General features: G+C 58.7%; 3 protein-coding genes across 3 annotated transcripts; 1 reads left to right on the top strand and 2 right to left on the bottom strand.

The window, feature by feature from the left end:
* Positions 1-1,829: 1,829 nt before the first annotated feature.
* HRG_06037 (uncharacterized protein) lies at positions 1,830-3,371 on the bottom strand (the record flags this gene model as incomplete). Its single annotated transcript, XM_044864508.1, has 2 exons — positions 1,830-3,269; positions 3,321-3,371. 2 exons carry the CDS (start codon positions 3,369-3,371, stop codon positions 1,830-1,832), a joined length of 1,491 nt encoding a protein of 496 aa, XP_044721040.1.
* An 888-nt stretch (positions 3,372-4,259) lies between these two features.
* Positions 4,260-7,392, bottom strand: HRG_06036 (kinase; the record flags this gene model as incomplete). The annotated part of the gene is made up of 4 exons (XM_044864507.1): positions 4,260-4,529; positions 4,572-6,281; positions 6,342-6,439; positions 6,495-7,392. The coding sequence occupies 4 exons, from the start codon at positions 7,390-7,392 to the stop codon at positions 4,260-4,262; spliced, it is 2,976 nt and encodes a 991-aa protein (XP_044721039.1).
* A 3,207-nt stretch (positions 7,393-10,599) lies between these two features.
* On the top strand, positions 10,600-12,897 carry HRG_06035 (integrase core domain-containing protein; the record flags this gene model as incomplete). Its single annotated transcript, XM_044864506.1, has 5 exons — positions 10,600-10,704; positions 10,771-10,912; positions 11,026-11,505; positions 11,576-12,171; positions 12,250-12,897. The coding sequence occupies 5 exons, from the start codon at positions 10,600-10,602 to the stop codon at positions 12,895-12,897; spliced, it is 1,971 nt and encodes a 656-aa protein (XP_044721038.1).
* Positions 12,898-13,240: the final 343 nt, after the last annotated feature.

The following is a 13,240-nucleotide window of genomic DNA, read 5'->3' as shown; positions in this document are numbered from 1 at the left end:
CTCATCGGAGCTTTGCGGAGTATTAATAAGGAGGGAGATGTGGAGGGGAGCCAGCATCAAAAGCGCTAGGTAATTACTGTACAGTACGGATACGTACGATGCGACGCGCCGCTAGAGTTTGGAGTCGCTTTTTGATTACATTTTAAACTGAAGACCAATCTGGCCCCGTTGCTACTGGAGATATGGTAGATTAATGTCCGACTCGCAGCTGCGTGCAAGTCCAGCGGACCACGGGATCCGATAGAGGACCGGAAAATCCCTTAGACTCCGAGGATAGAAAGCCAAAAACGTAAGCCCTGATTAAAGAATGACCTCCCTTTGAATAACGCACACCAGCCACGCTCTGGTCCCAAACCTAGCAGTCGCTGTCGGGTCCATCGGACCCTGCCGGGGTCGGGGTGGCAGCCGGTGGGGGTGTTGGACCAGTCGAATTGAGGATCAATTCCAATTCGGACCACCGTGCACCCTCCTCCGCAGTCTTTGTATTCTTCTCCTTAGAAGAATACAGTCGACTTGGCCGATTATTGTTACAGTCAGAATATCGCACTTTGGGAGGTATTCTCCGTCCTCAGGCTTGCGCTCTTCCCATGTAGTCAAATTGACCGCTCCTGGACAGTTGTAATACCGCCTATCTTTGTTGGGATCATCTTTTTTCACATCGATAACCATTTCTTCTGCCCGGCACCAAGCTCCGGTTTCCTCAAAGAAGCCACCTCCGAAGAGACAGCCGTCGACACAGAAGTATATGCTATCGGAGAACCAGACAGTTGAAAGACCCTTGCCGAGGATCGCGTTGACCCCCGCGGCACCAAGCAGTAACGATAGGGCAAGCATGGTACTGGTGCTGTGGTGGCTTAATGAATGCGACAGTGCCGTAGTGGGAACTGTAACGTAAGTTGAAAGAGTGTAGATTTTGGTAGTGGGAACTGTAACAGAAGTTGAAAGATTGTAGATCTTGGTAGTGGCAACTCTACCAGAAGTTGAAAGAGTAATTATAGATTTGTTCTTTTTGGGGGCCGATAGAAGCTCTGACTTCTCCTCCTATTTAGGTGCTACCTATCTGGCTATACATAAAAACCAAGTACCAAGGGAGAGATTCGGCCTAATAGAAAACCGAAGAGGAGCAGTAACATACAACTGAAGAGATGACAGTTCATGCCATAGATGCGGTATTAATGCGGTAGCCAGGAAACTGGGATTGATTAATGCGCATGCTAGGTTTATAGGACATCTGCCTGGGTATCGCATATAGTAACAGCAGCCTGTTTCTTGGCACTCGAAGAGATAGGCTGTTGAAAAGACTGAGAGATTGAAGGGGCAGACTATCCGACACGCGGGTCTGCCCAGCCAGCACCCAGAAAGTGGAGAGCCTGTAGGTGCATAGGGCCGAGAATCTCTTCTGCCGCACGGCCGGCCAGCAGCCTCGACCCTCTCCGCATCCCAGAGGATCACGGGCCCCGGGGGAGACGCCCAGCCCCACGCTGGACACCGCAGCGCCACTTGGCATGCATCCCGTCGTTGCAGCAATCACACTCTCTGCTCGCACGCTGAAAGGCTATTTCATTCGCCCTCCGTGCCTGCAAAGTACTGTACACTCTTCCAATCGGGCAGGTAACAGGTGAGTGTGTCTCGCCGCCCTCGTGTTCGTGTACCCAAAGGGCGTCAAGTCGAGACAAGCCAAGGGAGCCATCAGACGCAATTTCCATTGTACTGTACGGCAGCAAGGGCGTTGCTTGCCTGCCTATAGGTAGATGTACTCCGGGCACAGGTAAAGATAACAGCCCAGCGTGGACGCCGACCCCCGTCCATGGACAGACCATCACGACACATCAATACTCATCATCCTCATCCTCGTCCTCGTCCTCGTCCTCGTCCTCGTCCAGTTCCTCCTCGCTCCCCTCCGTCCCCTCGGGCCGCGCAATCATCATAAACGCCGCCATGCAGGTGACGCGGTTCTGCGTCTCGTACGTCCCCAGCAGCCTCCCCACCGGCTCCTGCTCCTGCTCCTGCTCCTGCTCCTGCTTCGCCCCCCCGACGCCCTCCGCCAGCTCCTCGGCCCCGATCCTCCACAGCCGGACCTTGCCCTCGCTGCCCGCGCCCGCCACGTAAAGCACCCGCCCGCCGTCGTCACCCTCGCCGCGCACCGCGGCAAAGTCCTTGATCCGCCCCGTAATCCCTGCCTCCCGGCCCCCGACGTAGCCCACCAGCTTGGCGGCCCTCAGCACGCCCGAGCCAGCTTCGTCCTGGCTCGACACGTCGTCGGCCCGCGTCGAGAAGAAGCAAACGCGCCCGTCCTCGGTCGACACGACCAGCAGCGACAGCCCCGCCGCCTCGTCCACCGTCACGTAGCTGACCTGGTGTACCTTTGTGCGCGCGCCGGCACCCAGGACGCGGCACTTGGGCACGCTGTCCATGCCGAAGACGACGACGTCGCGCTCGAACCCGACGGCAAACTCGTCGGCCCCGTCGGCGCTGCCCCACACGACCCGGCGCCCCTCGCCCGTCGAGTGCTTGCCCTCGCCAATCTCGTGCAGCATGTCCCGACTCATGTTGAGTACCCCGGCCTTCTTGCCCGTCACCAGGTTCCACAGCCTCATGCACCGCTCGCCCTTGCTGACGCTAATCATGACCTTCATGCTCGGGTGGATGGCAAAGTCGTTGACCCCGGATGGCGTTCCGCCAAACGGCGCCGTGTCCCCGCTCGGCCGGCCCTGCGCCTTGGGGATGGGCGCCTTGATGGTGCTCAGCACTGACCAGTCGCGCGTCCGCGCCACGGCAATGGTCGAGTCCTCGCTGGCCGTCAGCAGCTTGGACCGCGTGGGGAACCGCAGCGCCGTCACCGTCGACGCGTGGTGCAGCAGCGTCCCCAGCTCGCGGTTCTTGGCATTCTCCAGTATCGGCCGCGGCGCCACCTTGGACAGCAGGTCCTGCTTCTTCTTGCTTGGCGGGTGCGCCGACAGATTGTAGATGTTGATGCGCTCGTCAGTGCTGCCGGACGCGAGTAGCACCTTTTGCGTCTGCCCGGGCACCGGCGCCGAGGGGGGCGACACGGCGACGCAGCGAATCGCCGAGGCGTGAGCGTTGAACAAGAAGGTGTCGGCAAACTCGACCTTGTCCGTGCCGGGCCCGATGGTTGCTGTGAAGCCGTGCAGAACCTGGTCGTAGGACCCGGCTACAATCTGTATCGTCTCGGTCGCTGCGTTTGCCTTGCTTTCGCTGCTTCTTGTTGTCTTCTGGCCTGCCTTTGCTTCGCTGCTTGCCTTTGTTCTCTCGACGGGCTTCGCTTGGCTCGTTGGCTTTGTTTTCTTGCTCGGCTTCACCTCTGCCACCGCCTCGGCGGCCGCGGCAGCTTGTCTCTTTCGCTTGGCCATTTCAGGCGAGGGTTCAAAGAAATGTGAGGGAGGAGAACCCAAGCGGCGCCCTTGTGCGATTGACCGCGGTGTTGAGAAAAAAGAAAAGTGGGACCGCGCCGCGAGATAAGATAAGGAGGGCCAAGGCGGCGGCAAGTGGTTCCGCTTGCCGGTCCAAGGTGTTATTTATCCAGTCCGACCCGTGGCATCTTACGCCCCAAAAGACCGCAGAACAGCCTCGAGGCATCTGGTGCCCGTGAGTTTCCACTCAAACTCGGGGGCAATCCATGCGTGAGCTTGGATGAGCTGCAGACGTTCGCATATCTCCATGGCTTGTTGGGCATTAGAGAGCCTTTGTGTACCGACCGTCCTGCTTCAACGAAGCTCCGTTTGAGCCCTCGAGCCATAATTTCACGATTCGCTGCAAAGGGCTTCGATGAGCATTTCCTACCATTTCCGGCGCCTGGAACACTGGTGCATCCAACGACAGAGCCTCTCCTTGCTCGAGGCAGACCTCGTCTCGTACACCACTGGTGTTCCCATAGACATCCTCATGGCCCCCCTTGAGGCGTGATTGCAGCATCCATCCCTGCCTCTAGGAGATTGGTGTTGTGTTGTTTGCGCTCGACTGTGCAGATTTGACAACCCTGTTGCTGCTTCGCCAGGCATCGTGGGTGACTGGTCACTGGGAATAGGAGCACTCAAGGGCCATCACGCTGAGACGCCTGGCTCACCGGCAGGGCTCACCCGGAGTACCCGCCGTCGCCGGAGCGAGAGAGCCAAGTGCGCATTCCCCCCTGGACCCCCAGTCTACATACGTCTTTTCGTCTCGATTCTACCCACTCCAATGGCCACATGTAAATCGTCAAAATCGCCCCCGCCGGGTGTATATAGAAACAAGTCCCTCGCTCACTGCCCGACCGCTCCGCCCCCGCGGCTCATGGCAGCCTCAAGCTCCATTGAGCTAAGGCTGGGGAACCGCTTGGTAAAGTCCTTGATGTAGTCATCCTTCTCCTGCGCCGACATTTCCAGCAGCGGCTGGCCCGGGAGCTCCGCCGCAATCAGCCGCTCCGTCTCCGTGGGCTGGCTCCGCTTGGCCGGCGACGGCGGGCGCGCCCCGGTCGGCAGGCTGTTGAGGTGGACGGGCTTCTTCGGCGCCGCCGGCCTGCTGCCCGTGGGCTTCGAAGCAATCGCCATATGTCCAGTTGACGTCCCGGTCACCCTCTCCGCTGGGGACGCCGTCGGTTCAGCTCTTGATCTGGGCGCGGCAGGCGGCTTCCGCGGTATCGAGGGCAGCGCCTTATCATTTTCCGGCTTGCTGGCCGCCGTTGCAGCATCCGAGTACTTCCCGTATCCCTCTGCAGTTCTCTGGACCTGCGACGGCCGTTGCTCTTCCTCCAGCAAGCTCCGGACCCGGCTCTGGATATTCGCCGACTTGGGCACGATGCCCACTTTCTTCGGTCCCGGGACGGGTCGTTGACTTGCGCCTTCGCTGGTTAACCGTTTCCTGTACTCCGCCTGCGCTGCGGCTACACGCTCCTCCTCCTCCTGAAGCTGACGTCGCTCAATCTCCCGTCTCATTTCCGGCGTCGCGTTGTCGCTATTCAGATCCGTCAACCCGTCGTCGCTTCGGCCATCCGTTGCCTCCGACCCTGCGATCGGGGTAAGCTCGTGGTGAGCCACGCCCTTCAGAGGTGGAGGAGTGGCTGCGGTGGCCGGAATTTCCGGCGCGGCGGTGCCCTCAAATCGTTTAAAGGCGTCTCCAAACTTGCCCGCAAGCTTGTTTCTTGACCCAGAAGCCTGGGATACGACAGATCTTTTGGCGACGTTCAGCCTCGGCGACGTATCCGAGTCGGAGTCGTCCATGTCGATCAAGCGGTCGACAACGTTCGATATTTGTATGCTGTCATCACGCGCCGTGGCATTCAGGCTCGACGACGACCTAGGCTGCGAGCCTCGAGACAGCGGACGAGCAGGTCGGCCATGTGCCGTGGAGGACTCTTTCTCGCGCAGAAACTCCAAAGTGCTTGATTCAAAGGCCGTGCTCGCGGGCCGCGGCCGACTAGGCAGCGATCCGGTGCGCTCTATAGCGTCTGCCGATGCAATGGCCCGGTTGTCCTCGAGCGACGGTCGGGACGATAATGACGGCCGTCTCCCGTAACCCGAGCGGGGTTGGAGAGAGGGATGTTTGCCGCCTCCGGGGCGACTCTGTCCGGTGCCCTGGACGGCCCTTGTTGCAAGCGGCTCAGGGGTAATCTCCGCCGTCATCGTGCCGGTGGACACATATTTCAAGTTGGCCTGAGATGAGATTACCTTGAGATCTGGGTTGCGGCTGATGATGGATTGTGCCTTGCCCCCCTCCGTCTTGGGCTGGGCGGACGAGGCCGCGGACGTAGGCATGGCCAGACTCGGCGCGACTGCTGGTTCAGGCCCTGCAGATGGGACAGCGCGTTTTCCCGGCGACAATATCGGGTCTGCGGAACTCGTTTCGGGCGACGCAAAAGCTGCATCAGCCAGCTTCGCCGCTACCCTCGGAATCGGATTCACGGCCGGAGCTTCTGGCGGGGGAGACGCAATGGCCGAGTCGAAATCGAACTTGGCTCCCTGGTCGTGGAGCAAGGAGAACTGATCGAGAGTGGGGAAGCGCGAGGATAATTCATCGCCATCGACGCTGACGCCGTTCTTGGAGTCCAATGCCGCAAAGGGGTCCCCTTCTGCGATTGGCTTGGCGGGCGAGCCGGGTACCTCTGACGCCTTTGTCGGCCCCGGCAGAGGGGACGGTCTGCCTCTCCGCATGGGCACAACGTCAGGGATGCGTGGCTTCTCTTCGACGGGGGCAGAGACGACGGCGCCAACGACTGGCTTTGCTTTTCGTTCTGCGGACGCCTTGTCGTTGGGGCGGGATTCGGTATGCGACCTCCCTGCGTAGATCTGCCCGGTGGCTGTCAGCGTCTGCGTCGACTGGCTAGGCTTGCAGGAGCTCAAGCTCACGTCTTTTACAGGCACTTCTCTGCCCTGCATTGCGCAAGCTTCCTTCAACACCTGGTATATATTCGGCCTAGCCTCTATGCTCTCTTTCAGCATAGAGGCTGCGTGCACAAGTCAGCAAACCAAGCGCCAGCGCAGGAGCATGGGCGGGCGAACCGATGAGCTTCTTTATACGGTTCGAGAAGACGGGATGGCTCGGATAGCGGTAGCTGGCGTTGAGGATGGCAAGTTGGCCCTGGTCTTCAAAGGGAGTCGTGTAGTAGCAAAGCTTATAAAGCAGGACACCAAGGGCCCAAATGTCGGATTTTTCGTTGAGCGGCTGTTTTCTGTAGACGTCAATCATCTCTGGGCTTCGGTACTGCAGCGTCGTGTGTCTCTGCACGTCCTCGTCCATCAGGCGGCACTCGACGACGGTAGTGGGCGCGGGCCGCGGGGCTGCGGCAGAGCCAAAGTCGCAGAGCTTGAAGCGTTTTGCGGAGCCGCGCGAGGTGATGAGGACGTTTTCGACCTTGAGGTCCCTGTGCAGGAGGGCGGGCTTGAGGTAGTGCATGCAGGCGACGCCCTCTGCAATGTCGACAAAGATGTTGAGGATCTCGGGCTCCGTCAGACGGTGCTGCAGGCGCGTGTTCATAAAGTCGATGAGGCCGCCACCATTGCAGTACTCCATGAGCAAGAAGACTTCGTAGCCGCCGCCGCGCATCTCGGAGGCGTGGGAGTCGATGTAGGTGACAATGGGCCGGTGGCCCTTGAGGCGCTTCATCGTCTCGACCTCGGTGCGCATGCTCCGCAGCGCTTCCTTGTCGGGGACGGCGACGCGCTTGAGGACGCCGAGGTCGGTGCCGTCGACGGGCTTGGGCATCTTGACGAGGTAGACGTGGGCGAAGCCGCCCTCGGACAGGTATTTCTGGATGACGACCAGGTGGCTGCCCACCTGGATCTTGGTGCCCGGCGAAAAGGTGCCCGGCGGAGCGGCGACGCCCGGGGCCGCCATGGCAGGGGAGCCGTGTCTGTGCCCTGCCTGAGGCGCCGTCTGGCGGTGCCCGTACGAGGCCATTCTCCGGCGACGGGCGTCTTGTGCTCCGTCGTCACGATTCGGTTCTTGATTGGGGGGAAGAAAAGTATCGATGGTGACTCGAATTCGCGCGCCAAGAGAGAGAGAAGGGTGACGTGGAGCAGGCTGGGAGCTCGGCGAGTTTCGTTTCAGGACTTAATGGCGGAAACCGCTGCACTCGGAGAGGCACAGCAGCATCGGAGACGGATAAGAGACGGATTGCGATGGACAGGGTGGTCGTCGTCACAGGGGACTCATGGTCGCATGAGCTCGTTATCGCATAGGACTCATGGCTGCGTCTTTCATGGGGGGAGGGGGAGGGGGGGAGATTTGGCGACTCAGCCTCGCTTCCGCGGTCCCTTGGGAGGTTGACGTTGAATGGGCCAAGTGGACCCTTCGTTGCCGGGTAATATTCGGCTAACTGCTGTCCGTCGGCGCGCTACTTACGTCATACCCTCTGATTGGAATTTGGATCTCGCGCCCTTGCAACTTCAACTTGCACATGAATGCTGCATCTTCCAGCCCCGAGTGTCTTATGTTCCCCTGCCATCTATAAATCCCCCCAGACCTTTCCTCGCCTAGACTCTTCCTCCCCCTTTCCTCTCGCGTGGCCCACGCAACCGATACCACGGCAACCCCCTTGCTAGAGATTCATGCAGCATTATATGTCCAGCATGCGCTTTTCATGCAGCCCGCCTTCCGCCCAATCTCGGAGCCCAAAGCTCAAGCCAGCCGTCCATAACCATTAGATGCCCTAGCCGACGGCTTACACCAACCCTTGTGAACCAATCTCCTGCCTATCTTGTCCTAACTCTCCGGTTCGAGGCCGTGTTCAAAGAAAGAAGACCCGTCGCTTCTACCGCGAATTACCGTAAACGTGTCGAGCGATATTTACACGTCCAAGAATGACCTTGGTGACGCTTCCCGGCTGATTCGTTTTGCGCATATCATGATGGCTGGAAGCGGCATGACAATGTGCCCAGCTGACAGCACCGACAGAAACTAGCTCAACAAAAGCCCGCTTGCCCAACCGTTTGTCACGGGCTGTGCCCGGCTGGTGGACCCGGTTGTACCGGGTCCGGTGGGTCGTGCTCCGGTGGCAACACCGGCCCCGCTCCGCGGACCCAGAAGCTGCGAGAACATTCCGAGAAGGGCAATATAAGCTCGCACTCGAGGCTACGCCTCGAGTTCAGCTTCTTTTCCTCCTTAGCTCTAGATAGACAACACCTAGGCACCTGCTTGTTGAATAAACTCCGGGCCAGCCTTTCACATATCTAGAGCTCCTTCTAAATACCGCAAGCTGCAGACTGCTCGTCAGGATGGACCAGCAGAGTGAGAGCCCAAGTCTCCAGCAGCAATGGATTGACCAACGCATTCAAGAAGCGGTCAATGCGACTCTCAGCCCTCTACAGGACCAACTTTCCTTGCTGATGGAGCAACTCGGGCGAGCGCAGCCGCAGAGCGCCGACTTGCAATCGCCGCCAGTGGCACGAGGATTGGGCGAGAGCACGCCTGGCTTGGGCACGCCCTCCCAAAACCTGCGGTACTGGAATGCGGAAACCGTTGCCCAACCCACCCAAGTATGACGGCTCACGGAAGAGCTACTCCTCCTGGGCCAGGCAGATGCGAGACAAGCTGGACCTTGATGCACACTACTACAGTGGAAATCGCGAACTTTGGTACCTCATCAACTCATGTTTGGACGAGCGACCACAGCAAGTGGTCGCTACCTTTACGCCGCGGAGGCCCTGGGGTAGCTACGACCCCAAGAGTTCATGCGATACCTCGACCGAACCTACCAGGACAGCAACATCCAATCCTGCGCTGCTGCCACGCTGAGAACTATGCGGCAGCGCGAAGACCAACCTCTCGCGTCCTTCCTTCCCCGATTCGAACAGGCATTAGCTGAAGCCGGGGGAGCAGACTGGCCGGACAGTGCAAAGATCGTATTTCTAGAGAACGCAATAAATGCACGCCTCCAAGAGAGTTTGGTCACAGCCGTCCTACCGACGACTACCAGGGATGGCTTGCGAGAGTTCAGGAAATTGCGGGCAGATTGAGAGACTGAAACCCGGTAGGCAGCCGACGTCGACTGAGCGGACGCCTCAACAGCTACCAAGGCAACGACCCAAGGAGGAACCGGAGGACCCGACGGAGATGTTAAGATGACGGACATCAACCGTATTGGCCACGAGTCGAAGGGTCGTCGACATGTCGATAAGAAGCCGAAGGATGAGCGCCGCTGCTATCGCTGTGGTCGGACGGATCATCTTATCGTGGACTGCCCAGCCCAGGTGGTCTTTCCTGGCGAAGGAAGCAACAGCGACCTAAAGCTGCGCGCATGAAGAAGCCCGATGCCGCAGATGGTTCGGAATCAACCGCAGCATCCAGTGAGGACGAGTCGGCGGAAAAGACTAGCCCCGGGGCGAAAGCGGGCGCCGGGGCCTGCAAAGGCAGACATCCGGGACTGGGAAGCGTTCAAGCCACGAATGAATAGTCGGACTGTATTAGTCAACGCGCGGGTAAACCGAGGCTATCGAATACGCGCCCTTGTCGACTGTGGATGTGACTGCTATGCCGTGATCGACGAAGCCCTTGTTCGGAAGCTGCGGATACCCTTCGTCGACTCGAAACCACGAGAAATTGGGGGATTCTCAGAGTCAGCGAAGAGTGTCATATCCCCAGGGGTCGTGGCTGTTGTGGTCGAGACAGCTGGATTTGACGAACGTGTCTTTGCATACGTGATCCCAAGCCTGGGCCAGGACATGTTCCTCGGCCGGCCTTGATGGAGAGAAATCACGTCGTGTACGATGCTGCCAAGCAGCGAATGTACCATGGGAGGGCAGGTGTGACGATACGCCTCATTGGGCAGGAAGAGCCCGCCAAGATACGCGCGATTCGAAGCGCAAGACTCGTGTCGGCAGCCGTATTCACGGCGGAGTGTCGACGCGCAAAGAGACGCAAGAAGTGCAACGCGATCTCGATTCATGCAATCAGTTTGTCGGATATAGAGAGGGCGCTTCAGCCGAAGCCGCCAGTCGATCCGAGCGAGAAGGTCCCGGCAGAAGTGCTGAAAGAATTCCGCGACCTATTCTCACCAGAAGAGGCAATGAAGCTGCCGCCACATCGACCGGGTGTGGATCATGAAGTCAACCTGCAGCCTGACAAGAACGGCAACGAGCCACCCTTCCGTGGGGCCCACTCTACAACATGTCACGAGAAGAGCTGTTGGTCTTGCGAAAGACCCTGAAAGACCTGCTGGACAGAGGATTCATCCGAGCGAGTAGCTCAGCGGCTGCCGCGCCGGTGCTGTTCGTGCGGAAGCCGAATGGAGGGCTGCGATTTTGTTGCGACTACCGAGCGCTGAATGCAATCACCAAGCGCGACCGATACCCACTGCCCTCATCGCGGAGACCCTGCAGAATCTGGCCAAGGCTAAGTGGTTCACCGTTGGACGTGGTGGCCGCTTTCCATAAGATCCGCATGGCTCCGGGACATGAGGAAAGACTGCATTTCGCACGAGGTTTGGGCTCTACGAGTGGCTCGTGTGCCCTTTCGGCCTGAGCGGCGCCCCGGCATCATTCCAACGATACATGAACAGTGTATTGCGCGAATGGCTGGACGACTTTGTCACAGCGTACCTGGATGATGTACTGATCTACTCGAGCGGTTCGAAGGCGGATCATGAGGCTAAGGTGCGACGAGTTCTCCAAGCACTCGCCGACGCTGGGCTGCACCTAGACCCAGCGAAGTGCGAGTTTTCGGTACAAGAGGTCAAATACCTTGGGTTCATCGTCAACGCAGGGAAAGGAATCGCCTGCGACCCCGAAAAGCAGCGTGCCATCCGCGAATGGGAGGCCCTGACCACGGTGAAGGGTGTCAGAAGCTTTCTGGGCTTCGCCAACTATTACCGGATCTTCATCCCCGACTATGCCAAGATCACGCAGTCTCTGGATGCCCTGCTTAAGAAAGGAACTGCCTTTCATTGGGGACGAGCGGAGAACGAGGCGTTTCAGGAGCTGAAGCGACGATTTTGCGAGTCACCGGTGCTCAAGCAGTGGGACCCGAGCCTCCGATCTTTTGGAGACGGATTGCTCAGGCTACGCATTGGGAGGCGTCCTGTCGCAGGAAGGCCCAGATGGACGTCGACACGCATGCGCCTTCTTCTCGAAGCGACTTTCGCCAGCGGAGTACAACTATCCCATTCACGACAAGGAGATGCTTGCCATCATGAGATGTCTCGACAACTGGAACGCCGAACTTAGGAGCTGCGGCCCATTTACAATCCTTACCGATCACCGCAACCTGGAGTATTTCATGACACGCCAGAAGCTCACGGAACGGCAGAGCCGTTGGGCAGCCGAATTGTCCCAGTTCGACTTCAAGCTCGAGTATCGACCGGGAAGCGAGGCTGTCGTGCCTGATGCGTTGTCCCGCCGTGAACAAGACAAGCCACAGGGCATTGACGACGAGCGGGAACAAGGAAGAATGATACAGTTGATACCGGATAGTGCCATTCCATCATCGACAAGAGCATGTATCAACGCGATGAGTTCTGACTGTTCAGAGGCATCCACCCTGCCGAAGATGAAGGTCTTCGAGGTAGCGGACCTGCAGCAACTCTGGGACGAAACGGTGGCGAAGGACTCGATATTCCGGGCAGCCTATAAGGCAGTCCGCGATCGCGAGCGTGCCTTCCCGCCCTCGCTGGGCCTGAAGATCCAGATTTCAGAATGTGCGATCGACGCAGGCAAAAGGCTGACATTCAGAGACCGTATTTGGGTGCCGGGTGGATCCGGAGAGGAGGGTAACCAGGAGGAAGCTGAGAAAGACCAGTTGAGAACCCGCATTGTGCAGCAGTCGCATGACTCTGTTGCGACCGGTCATCCCGGCAGGGAAGGTACGCTGGCTATTGTGGCTCGGCGATTCTACTGGCCTGGGCAGTCCCAGCTGGTTCGCCGGTACGTAGCCAATTGCGACACCTGCGGCAGAGCACACATCTGGCGCCAGTCGAAAAGGGGATTTCTCAAGCCTCTGCCGATTCCAGATCGACCCCGAAGCCATTTGTCCATGGACTTCATCACAGATCTGCCGCCTACTGGACCGAGCAAGGCAAGGTACCTGTGGGTGATTGTGGACAGACTGACAAAGGCTGTGACCCTCGAGGTGATGGACAACATGGAAGCTGAGCCGTGTGCAAACCGTTTTCTCCAGTGTCATTACCGATTTCACGGAATGCCACGGTCCATCGTCAGCGACCGCGGGAGCAACTGGCTAAGTAGGTTCTGGAAGAGGTTCTGCCGTCTTGCAGGTGTCACGCAGAAATTGAGCACGGCCTATCATCCTCAGACGGACGGAGGGCCAGAGAGAATGAACCAGGAGATCGAGGCCTACCTGAGAGCCTACGTGTCGTACGTGCAGGACGACTGGGGAGAACTGCTCCTGCCGCGCAGCTGGCACTCAACAATCGTGAATCCGCAGCGACCAAGATCAGCCCCTTTTCGCTGAGCATGGTTACCACGTCGATCCCATCAGCGTCGAGGAATCGGAAGAGCCACCGAGGCATAGAGAGGAAAGCAGAGCTGATAGCCTACTCAGTCGCCTGCAGGAGGTCAATGAGTACATGCAAGCAGTGATGGCCTCCTCACAGCAACAACAAGAAGAGGCTGCCAACGCAAAGCGACAGCCTGCGGAGCGATTTGAAGTTGGTGACAAGGTGTGGCTCTCGATGGCAAACTACAGATCGCCACGACCGTGCAAGAAGCTCGACTGGCTGCATCACAAGTACACAGTCACGAAGGTAATTAGTTCGCACGTTGTTGAGCTCGATGTTCGTGGCTCAATTTACCCG

This window comes from Hirsutella rhossiliensis (assembly GCF_020360975.1).
Source record: "Hirsutella rhossiliensis strain HR02 chromosome Unknown scaffold00005, whole genome shotgun sequence".
NCBI classification, from domain to species: Eukaryota; Fungi; Ascomycota; class Sordariomycetes; order Hypocreales; family Ophiocordycipitaceae; genus Hirsutella; species Hirsutella rhossiliensis.
This window is presented reverse-complemented; position numbering and strand designations above follow the sequence as displayed.